The following is a 12,022-nucleotide window of genomic DNA, read 5'->3' as shown; positions in this document are numbered from 1 at the left end:
GCAGCTCCAGGGGTGCCCAGCAACACAAGAGCAACACCACTCACATCCCTCCTTCCTCTCACTAAGTGTGTTCCCACATGGATCAGTCACTGACCTCACACACAACAGCATGATTCTCTTCATCTTGGGCCTCTATTAGTTCGGCCAGGAAGTATTCACCGTAAGTTTCCTTCAGAATTGTGTCATAGCGCATAAATATTGGCATGAGATCGTCATGGTCTTCCACCCTGTTTAATAGAAAGGCTGAAGTTCAGTGTTCGTTTACTCATTTTTTTCCTTCAACAAGGCACCAACTGTTTGCCAGACCCTGTTCTAAGTGCCAGGGCTACAGCAACACTCATGATATCAACTTTCCTTCTTTTCTCTTTTTTTTTTTTTTTTTTTTTTTTGAGAGGGAGTCTCACTCTGTTGCCAGACTGGAATGCAGTGGCGTGATCTTGGCTCATTGCAACCTCCGCTTCCCGGGTTCAAGCGATTCTCCTGCCTCAGCCTTCCGAGTAGGTGGGACTATAGGCATGCACCACCACGCCCAGCTAATTTTTGTATTTTTAGTAGAGATAGGGTTTCACCATGTTGGCCAGGATGGTTTCTATCTCTTGACCTCATGATCTGCCCGCCTCGGCCTCCCAGAGTGCTGGGATTACAAATGTGAGCTGCCACGCCTGGCCTGAACTTTCCTTCTAATAGGAGAAACAGACAATAAAGATGTAACCAATTTAGACAATTCTAAACATTTCAAATAATGATACATGCTTTGGGATAGAGAGTGAGAGGGTCAAGTGGTCAGGGAGGACCTCTATGAGGAGGGTCATCTGAGCTGAGAGCTGAATGAACAGAAAGGGAAGAAGCTATGTTGAAACCTAGAAGTGGAACATTGCAGGCAGAGGGAACACAGTTGGCATGTGTGGGTGTGGGATGCAGGGAAGCACTTGTCGTGGGTCAAAGGACAAGAGACCAGGGGCAGCACTTCCCAAGGATGTTCTAAGAAACACCACTATGATATTGTCCCGAGCATTCTCTCAGCCCAAAGAATTCCAATGCCTAAAAATAGTAACCACTGTAAGTCCCTTCCTGTTTCACAGTTATATATTAAAGACTCTGAGAAGCACTACAGTAAAGAATATTTAACCTTGTTTATGCATTTTTCAAACACTGGCCCATGGCATCCTTTATTCCTGAGATGCCTCTGCACTTGCCATGGAGGGGAAGGCTGGTGAAGTGACGGAGCACTGCTCACCCTCCTGGGGACATCCACTCCACTTCCATTCTCAGGACCCTCTACAGAGACCTTGACAACTAGTCTGGCACAGGGGGCGGTGGCGGGTGGGAACAAAAACCACATTTATTGCAGCTTGGGGAGGCTAGCTCCTGTGTTCCATCTTGCTGCAGGATTTAACACTCCTTTTTAGCACATTCTTGGGTAAGTCTAGTGCTCTTTTTTACCTGTGTGGGATGTCCTTATACTTTGTTTTTTTTTTTTTTTTTCTCTGATACTCTTTCTGTAAAAATGTTTCAGCATTGTGTTATTTTTTTCTAGTATATCTGCTTTGGCTACTAATGTCTATTTCCTCCCCCTAGCTTTACTATGCTACCATCTTCATCATCCCATTTTATCTTCTAGTATGTTCTCTTTGACATTAATAGCAGCTCCATCTACTGAGTGATCAGTATATATATACATATAAAGCTCAGGGCTTTATCCAGATGATTTCTGCTACTGTGTTTCTCATAGCGATCCCAGGAGGGTGGCACTGCCATTTTCACTTTGCAGAGGGAGGAGAGCAAGGCTCATGGGGATGAGGAAATGCTTTGCCTGAGATGACAGAAATAGTTGGCAGCAGAGCCGTGATATGAGCTCTGGTCTAGTGACTTAAGCCCTGCCTTCACACTCTGCTAAGCTGACAATGCACTTCAAAAATCTTCCTTTATTTTGACTCTTCTTTTGAACATTTGTAGCTGGAAGCAAAAGAGTTGAGAGGGGAGTCCTTGGCTAGGGGCCAGAGGTTATCGTCCTGCCAGCCCTGCCACCATTCCTCCTGCCCCCTGCAGGAACGAATCCCCTGATCCTGCCACAGCTGCACTTCCTAAGTCTAAATGCTTTAAACTGGATGACCACATGCACTCTGGATGAAAATCTTCACCCTGCTCCCAGGATGAAACCTTTGCCTCTGCTGAGACAAGTGTAATGGTTGAAATGATGCTGGTTTTTCATTAAAAACAGTAAGTATCTTGATGGAAGAACTACACAGTTGAAAAACCAGGTCTCTGGTCTACAAAACTTCAGAGGGAAGGAGGGAGCCAGCCAACAAGACCATGGTACAAGGAGGAAAAAACACACACAGAAGATGACAACTCGGGATGGGAGGGACCATCACCATGACTCCACAGGTTGAATCTTCTTGTTAACCTCTTGATATGGTTTGGCTGTGTCCCCACCCAAATCTCATCTTGAATTGTAGTTCCCATAATCTCCACATGTCATGGGAGGAAGCTGGTGGGAGGTAATTGAATCATGGGGGCAGCTGCCCCCATGCTATGCTCATGATAGTGAGAAGGTTCTCAGGAGATATGATGGTTTTATAAGGGGCCTCCCCTTTCACTCGGCTCTCATTGTTCTTTCTTGCTGCCTTGTGAAGAAAGATGTGTTTGCTTCCCCTTCCACCATGATTGTAAGTTTCCTGATGCCTCCCCAGCACTGCAGAACTGTGAGTCAATTAAACCTCTTTCCTTTATAAACAGTCTAGTCTCAGGTATGTCCTTATAGTAGTGTGAGAATGGACTAATACACCTCTTATCAAAACTCTCTGGAAGGAGAGACAGCAAAGGGTCCTTAACCAGGCAACCAGATCCTTTGTTTTTTAAAACTGTCAACCTGGCCCTGATGTCATCACCACCAAACAGTCTTACTCCATCATGCAAGGGCATCAACAGGAATTTCTAGTGATGAGGCTAAAACAGGAAGCCAGAAACAAATGTCAACCATTTTTTGAATGGGTATGACTGTACTACTGATGCTGCAGTCATTTTTCAAGCTATTTCAGCCCTGCAATAATTTACAAAAGGTAGGGCCTTGACCACTTGTCCATCTATTTCGGCGTGTGATCACTGAGCATTATCGGTGGTCACCTGTGGCCCAGTGGACTGAGGCGCCACCATAAATGCATTAAGTCTTATGGTGCTCTTGAAGAGATTAGAAAAAAAAAAATGATACAGCATAGTGGTCACAGCCTGAGTGGGGGAGCCAGGCTGCCTGGGTCTGGATCCTGCTTCTGCCCAGCTGTGACCTTGGGTACTTTACCTCTCTATGTTACCATGTGTGCATCTGTCATAAAAATAACAAACGTTAAAAAAAGGTTATGTGCAATGTTATTGTTATTATCATTATTACTTAGGCAGGAGAAACCAAAAAGAACTGCAGAACTTCTACAGTCAGTGGGTGGAATAAGAGAGTTTCTTACTACAGAAGCTTGAATCACTGCACTCACTTCCCATTGACTACTGTAAGGAGAAACTCTGTCATTCCATCCACCATCACTAATCTTCTTAAAACCCTGCTTTCTTCATCTTACTTTAAAACTTTTACATGCAGCCATAAGAAATAATGAAATCATGTCCTTCGCAGCAACATGGTTGCAGCTGAAGGTCATTACCCTAAGTGAATTAATGCAGGAACAAAAAAACAAATACTGCATGTTTTCACTTATAAGTAGGAGCTAAACAATGGGCACTCATGGACATAAAGATGGTAACGATAGACACTGGGGACTTCCAGGGAGGGGAGAGAAGGAGCAGGGTATGGGTTGAAAAACTGTTGAGTACTATGCTCAGTACCTGGGTGATGGGATCAATTGTACCCCAAATCTCAGCATCATGCAATATACCCGGGTAACAAACCTGCACATGTACCCCCTAAATCTAAAATAAAAGTTGAAATTATTTTTTAAAAACTCCACTTTTGCAAGCTCCCCACTGTTTCTGGGATGGGCACAAAATTCTTTGCCTCCATCTTTCCACCCTAGTCACCAATAATGATACCAGTTGATTTACTTATTGTCTCTAGAAGGAGACTTCACCATCTTCCCTCCTTCCCACCTCTATTTCTAGCCAGTGCTCTGATCCCCTTGCCTATCCCCAATTCCAGCATCCTCCAAAGCTCATCTCCACCCTACACCCTCCAGTGACTCTTCTCTCCCAACTTCCCTTCCCAGGAACCCAATGATGGGATCATCACTGGATATATATTGTCCAGTTCTGGTGCTAATTCTTACGGCCAAGGTGTGGCATCTTCCCAACCACGGAAAATGCTCTTTAGGGACACAGAAGGAATTCTGTAGCAGTTCTTTAGCATGTAGCCCAGCAGCAATAGCCAACGTGAACTGGGCCCTTACCTTGTGCTGAGACCTTGCCAAGGGTCCCATTTACACTGACAGCAGTGAAGGGCAGAATTTTTATGCCCCAAGGGGCAGCGTCTGGGCAGTCTGAACCTATGGTCCCATGCTGGTGGCATCACAGCCCCTCTACTTAGCCTTCTGACTCTACTGACTAAGAAACTGGCAAAGTCCATAAAAAATGATGAGTTCATGTCCTTTGTAGGGACATGGATGAAGCTGGAAACCATCATTCTCAGCAAACTATCGCAAGGACAAAAAAAACAAACACTGCATGTTCTCACTCATAGGTGGGAATTGAACAAAGAGAACACATGGACACAGGAAGGGGAACATCACACTCCGGGGACTGTTGTGGGGTGGGGGGAGGGGGGAGGGATAGCATTAGGAGATATACCTAATGCTAAACGATGAGTTAATGGGTGCAGCGCACCAGTATGGCACATGTACACACATGTAACAAACCTGCACATTGTGCACATGTACCCTAAAACTTAAAGTATAATAACAATAAAATTCGAAAAAAAAAAAAAAAAGAAAGAAACTGGCAAAGTCACTTCAATGCTAAGCCTTGGTTTTCTCATGTACAAAAAACAGGTAGGGACAAGAATAGCTGCAAGATACAAATGACGCACTAAAGCCTGCTCTCTGGGGCACACTAAGTCCTTAGCAAGTGTTTGTTCTCCACGTGAGCCCTCAGAACCTTGGCAGAAAAAGCCTAGAACATTCCAGGAACAACTCACTTCCCCACTTAACCTGCCAAAAGGGCATTGCTAATAAGAGGTGGTGGCTTTTCTCTGTAAAAAAGAGTCCTTGATGATATTGGCTAAGAATAATTTGTAAAAAATTCTAGGAGAGAGTAGTCAACAAATCCATTTTCAAACGTTTTGCCAAAAATAAAAGGTTGCATCAATATTTATTAACAGACATTTTAAATAATGGAAAAATAATTCAATAACCTAATCATTTAAGTGAATGAAGACAGCAATCACACACAATCAACTGTGCACCATAGGCTTTTAAATATACGATGGACACAGAAATATTACTCTATAGCTATAAACATCAGGAATAAAGGTTCCGAAAGACCCAGAGCCCTAGGCCTGCTCATGAACCTCAGCAGCCCATTAACAAAGTTATCCATAATCATACCTCAACACGAATTCTTCTGGGAAAAACAGAAAAACAACCAAATCTTGGAGTTCTGAAGAGGCTCTCTCTTAAGCCCTTTCCCAAAATGGATAAAGAGGAACTTGTCCTGCTAAATGCATTCCTTGGGGTAATTGATAATTTATGATCTTGCATCAGCCCGAGTGCTAATGATAAAGTATGACATCAGCCTCACATAGTCTCAAATGGCATATGACAAAGTCCAGCCCCGCAGAAACAAAACACCCCAGCTATGGAAAACAACTCATGCAGTCAAATGTTTCAACGTGACTGTTCTGAGGCAATGAGCGCTGCCTGTCAAAGTCAGGATGCAAGGAGAGCCACTGTGAATTTGGCACCGCAGCGTCACATGCCCTGGCACTGACAGGCCGCACAGTGTTCCAGTGGCGATGAAGATGCGGAGTTTATAGATCAACACAGAGTGCAACGGAAATAGTACAATTCTCTGAGCAAAAAGCAAAGTTACTTTATATCTTCCATTCTGAATGTGTCTTGGAGGGGGCAGCAATGTGCTTGTTAACGTCATCAATTATACAATATTTTATTTTAACTTCCCTGGAGGAAACAAAAGGTCCACCTCATAAACACTTATCAATCTCTCAGACACCCAGATTTCCATCAGACTCCGAAAACTGTGCCATGTGAAATGGAGTTGAACCCACACCTTAAGGAAATCAACCCCCTTTCAGGACACCCTACTTGGGAAATGGGTGTCTTCTAAGTCCACAGCTAGAAATGAGCCGGTAGCTCTCACTGGCTTCCTGGAAGGTGGGGAGAAGTGAGGACAAACTCCCTCAGCACTTCCACCAGTCGGTTAGCTGGGCTTGCTAGGAGCACCGCGACGTCCAGAACATGCAGAACTCTCCCTCACAGCCTGATGGGTCTCTGGGTGACACGCAGATCCTGAGATTGCTTCATCATCTCCACAGCCTGGCTGCTGCACTACATGATTACGGCCCCAGAGGAAAATCTGCAGGCCTGCTTCCCTCGAGTCTGAGAGGTGTGCATCACTTCCCTGCCAGCACAGAAACCACTGCAAATGCACAGATGGAAAACTCACACTTAAGGACTGGAGTGACAGCAGCAGCAGCAGCAGCAGCAGCAGGCCACCTCCACATCCAGAATCCTGGCACAGCCTCCTCGTTCCTGTCTGATGATATTCTCCATATCCAGAGAGGATTTGTATTTAAAGCTGGACTTTAAAATGTACAGTTGTAAAATGTACAACTGAATGTTGTCACTTCAAACACCATAAATATATTTCTTCAAACTTGTGTATGTGTGTGTATTTTAAGAAACCAGTGAATTAAGAAAACAAGTCATAGAAAATCTAATTTAGTGGTGGTGATAGAGAATGCAGTGTGTTCTAGTTAAGCCAACTTTTTACCATGAACACCGTCTCAACATGGGGTAGGAGAACCTAAGATCGGCACCAACTAGATTTTTCTTTTACTTCAGGTATGCAAAAACAAACACCTTTTTTCTTTTCAAGATCTCTTGTGACCTCTAGTGGTCTTCTTTAAGAAAATCAAATCTATCATTTCTAAACTCCATATAGTATTCCACTGTAGAACTTCCAAATGGGTTTTGGAGTCATTTAGCTTCTAGTCCTTGGAAAATGTCATGATTTTAAAAATTATGAAGGGTTTTAAGCTCAAATTTGTCATGTGCTTTTCAAAGCACATCTGATCTAAACGTCCATCCTGGGCTAGTATGGCTCCAGCTGGATCGTTAACTAAGGTAGACTTGGTGGTCACTTACCAGTCTTATTCATGAAGATTGTCGGGGGAAATCTGTAATTGCTCTACCCCTTCTTTTGGAATGCTTTAGGATATTCATAACAAACATCAGAATGTTTATTCATATGAAATTGCTCAGAAGTCAAGTTTAAGTGGATTTCTAAAAAGCATGACATGGGACTATCAAATGTTTCATTAAAATGATTGCCTTAAGAGTTAAAAGTTTGTAATTACAAACCACCCATCTTAAATCTTAAAGAATGTTTTTTTCATCTATTTTATTTCTTTTAATTTCAATAGTTTTGGGAATACAGGTGGTTTTTAGTCAAATGGATGAGTTCCTTAGTAGTGAATTCTGAGATTTTAGTGCAGCCATCACCTAAGCAGTGTATGCTGTACCCAATAGGTTGGATTTTATTCCTCACCCCCTCCGAACCTCCCACTCCCCAGGCCCCACAGTCCACTATGTCACTCTGCATGCCTTTGTGTCCTCATAGCTTAGCTCCCACTTACAAGTGAGAACATACGGTATTTGGTTTTCCATTCCTGAGTTACTTCACTTAGAATAATGGCCTCCAGCTTCATCCAAGGTGCTACAAAAGACATTATTTTGTTCCTTTTTATGGCTGAGTAGTATTCCATGGTGTATAAATATCACATTTCCTTTATCCACTCATTGGTCGATGGGCACTTAGGTTGGTTCCATATCCTTGCAATTGTAAATTGTGCTGCTATAAACGTATGTGTACATGTATCTTTTTCATATAATAACTTATTTTCCTTTGTGTAGATTCCCAGTAGTGGGATTGCTGGATCGAGTGGTAGCTCTACTTTTAGTTCTTTAAGGAATCTCCACACTGTTTTCCATAGTGGTTGTACTAGTTTACATTCCCACCAGCAGCGTAAAAGTGTTCTTTTTCACCACATCCATGCCAACATCTGCTGTTTTTTGACTTTTAAATTATGGCCATTCTTGCAGGAGTAAGGTAGTAGTATCTCACTGTGGTTTAATTTGCATTTCCCTGATGATTAGTGATTTTTCATCTATTTTAAAAAGCAACAGGTTGAGCCAATTTAATCAACCATTGTTATCAACAAAGAAGCAATACTCCACTAAGGAAACCAGTTATTTCACAACATTGTTTGAAAGCACATAAACCTTTCCTTGGCCAAGTCTCCTCCCAGCCCCAGGAGACTTGAAAAAGACAGGTTTTCCCCAGAAAAAGAGCATGCCAGTAGTTTCTAAATCTGAACACATCTCAAATCCACCATGGATGATTAATTAAGCCCACTGTAGATTTTAAAGGTGTGTCCAGAAGTAGCTATGCTTTATTTCAGATAGTATGAAAAGTACAGAACAGTAACTTCACTAATTACTGTCTAAGTAGATGGGCAGATTACAGCATAATTTTCCACATGGGTAAATCAAAGAAACGGGACAGGGGATTACAGTGTTAATTCATTGGTTTTGAATGTGTCACTAGCCAAATGGCTGAAGGATAATTACATCCCCAAACCCTTCACTGGTTCAGTGTCTTACGAATTGTGTTCTTCACCATTAACTATCAGTGCAAGTAACTATCGTTGAAACGGATGTCAAAAAATACATGTGAGGGAAATAAGAGAAAGGAGGCAACCTAAGAGGCACACAGCCACGCCCGTTTGATGTTCTGTAAAGTCTCCATTTTTCTAGCGTTGTTAAGGAGGGAGGTAGTCCACACAACTGCAATCTCCAGATACATGAAATTCTGTGCCTGCAAGTATCAAAACTCGAATCTGAACATGTGGATAGAGGGCTTTCTAAAATGTGCCACACTATCTTCTGCAGGCAAAGGCACTGACTGCCATACTGTCACCATTTCCACACGAATTCACTACTGTCCACTTATCTTCTAATAAACATCCCTTCCTCACTGCAAAGTACCCACTGTCACCTCTTTGCTATCATTCCTCTTGTGTTTTGCTTCTTTCAGATTTTCTATGGGCACAACATCAGGGGCTGTATGTGCAAGACCTCAGGTTAAGGTATCCAGGTTTATTTCAAGTTTTGTGAACCTTGTCCACTGAAGGTTATAGTCCATAGCACTCAAGTTTTCAAGAGAAAAACGGAAGAAAAGAAGGAAGGGGGGTAGGAAAGGAGGCAGAAAGGGAGACCAAACCATAACCATCTGTTAACAAATGCTTACTGGGAGCCAGGCACTGGGCTGAGCACATCCCACACCTTTTCTCCTGCACCCTGCATCCTGAGTGACAAGTAGGCTATTAGCGAGTAAATTAACAGACAATACCTTACTAAAAAGTGAAAGGAATAGGGAATTTTTGAATGGGCTGCTTCTATACATGTCATTTTCAGTGTTGGATTTATATACAAGTTTTCTATTACAATAATCCCTTGCTGAATAACTAGGTTGAAAGTACTTAATTAAGCCCTACAAACCTCCAGAAAATGATAATTCCCAAGATACAAATCGGGTATCCTGACTAAAACTTAAGAAAATACTTTTAGAAATTTGCCTTTGTCAGTTGTAAGTAACTCATATCTATCCCCTGCCCAATCCTTTGGAATTGTCTAGAATTGCCTACTTTGTAGGAACATGTTTAATCATCCGGTAGGATGATAGCTTAACTGGAAGTTACTTTAAATTCAAGTATTTTATTCATTTAAAATGGAACCTGTAAAATGGCACTCAAACTCTCACAGATTTAGACAAATGCAATTTAAAGCAACAAAATACTATTTTGGTCTAACAGGGAACCTTTTTTCTTTTTTTTTTTTTTTTGAGATGGAGTCTTGCTCTGTCGCCAGGCTAGAGTACAATGGCACAATCTCGGATCACTGCAACCTCCGCCTCCCAGGTTCAAGAGATTCTCCTGCCTCAGCCTCCCGAGTAGCTGGGACTACAGATGCATGCCACCATGCCCAGTTAATTTTTGTATTTTTAGAAGAGACGGGGTTTCACCATGTTGGCCAAGATGGTCTCAATCTCTTGACCTCATGATCTGCCTGCCTCAGCCTCCCAAAGTGCTGGGATTACAGGTGTGAACCACTGTGCCCGGCCAGGAAACAGTTTTAATAACTGAAAATACTCAGCACTGATGAAGATGTAAGGAAACAGAACTCTATTTGGTCAGAATATAAATGGATATGATATTTACGTTGAATAATTTGGTGGCATCTATTTTTAAATCTTAGAATTTGCAAACATCTGGGTATTTCCTACCCCAAATTCCACATTTAGTTATCTGTTATACACTACTATATATGAATGCTGGATGATATATGTACAATGCTGTTTACTACAGTATTATTTTTTATAGAAAAAGTGGTAAATTTTTTACAGGAAACAACTTAAATTAAATTTCCATAAATAAGCAAGAGCTAAATGAATTGTATTAGAGCTACATGATGGTTAGGTCGTCATGGACCAGGCAGCCATCAGAAAAGAATGAAATTGATCTCTAAAGATGATAAATGATGAGATGCTATGTTAAGTGAAAAATATAATTAACAGAACATATGATCATGGAGATATATATAGGTATATATGTAGAGAGAGAGAGTGCATGTATGCCACTATACTTGTGTGTGTATAGTTACATACATAGAAAAATGAAAGAATAACTTTTACTTTTAAGTTTTATGATTTGAAACTAGAATTCATTTTATTAAATAAACCCATCTCCCAAAAAAAATTAGTAAATGGCATAAAAAATGAGAGATTTTAAAATGAAGATAAAAGTATAACAATTGTTACACTACTTACAAGATCCTAAGTAATTAATTTGTGGAGATTCTTGTAATTTAAAAACTGAAGGTAATATTTCTTTAAAAAATATAATTTCCTGAAGGACAGGAGGGTCTATTTGCCTCCCCTGACACTAACAAGAGACACTTTATAAATCAGGAATAAAAATTTGAAAGACATGAGAGAACCAATTAAAAATGTCATTTCATACACAAAATTCCGTTTCTTCAGACTGCCTTTGGCTTGCATTAGTATTTGTATCATTATCAAAGGGTTTTATAAAGAGAGGATTATTTAGCTATTAATAAAAAGAAAGTAATGAAAGATCATTTTATATGAGGAATTTTCTTCTCTCAAACTAAATTAGGTAGATAATATGTATCTGAAGTTCATCTGCTTCTTGGTGAACTTCGTTAAGAGACATGCTGCCCCGCTCTCAGAATGCAAATAAAATGCTCCACGTGGATAGGAAAAACGGGATCACATTACACTGTTTGCATAATGTTCAGCATCTGCAGGTAGGTTTCTGGCCTCCCTCTCTCTGCTTCCCTTCAACACAAAACTTCTCTGAAGAGCAGTGACTTTCTCCAGCAAAAAGGAAAAAAAAAATAGCAGTGACTACTCCTTTGCTTTCATTTCCTTACCTCCCATTTATTCCACTCACTGCAATTTGGCCTCTCCTGTGAAACTCTGCCCTTCAAGGAGTGACAAGACCACACCCCAAACCAAGAGTTCAGAAGTAGGGCACTGGTTACTGAGTGGCAAGGTTGGCACAAAGGAGCCAAAGGGATGAGCTTGAGAGAAAACTGAGGACTAGGTCCTGAGGAAGGCAGAGTTCAGAGTCATGAGAACAAGAGAAAAAGAAGAGAAAAAGAGCAAATCAGGCTGTGGGTTGGGGAGAGGCCAATGTCTGGGCAGGAGGGCCCCCTTCCTCTCACCCAAAGTTCATCTGATTTTTCTTTAATAGATACGGAAGCAT

The 12,022-nt window shown here is 41.5% G+C and overlaps 1 protein-coding gene across 13 annotated transcripts in view; it reads right to left on the bottom strand.

Moving 5' to 3' along the window:
• Positions 1–12,022, bottom strand: part of CFAP61 (cilia and flagella associated protein 61) — a 305,696-nt gene that overhangs the window by 267,178 nt on the left and 26,496 nt on the right. For all 13 annotated transcript variants that reach the window (XM_055104782.2, XM_034947210.3, XM_055104783.2 and 10 more), the window contains one exon: positions 95–227. In XM_055104782.2, the coding sequence (XP_054960757.1) occupies positions 95–227 (133 nt within the window). The remainder of the gene's footprint in view (positions 1–94; positions 228–12,022) is intronic.

Source organism: Pan paniscus, chromosome 21, assembly GCF_029289425.2.
Source record: "Pan paniscus chromosome 21, NHGRI_mPanPan1-v2.0_pri, whole genome shotgun sequence".
In the NCBI taxonomy this organism is placed as follows: domain Eukaryota; kingdom Metazoa; phylum Chordata; class Mammalia; order Primates; family Hominidae; genus Pan; species Pan paniscus.
This window is presented reverse-complemented; position numbering and strand designations above follow the sequence as displayed.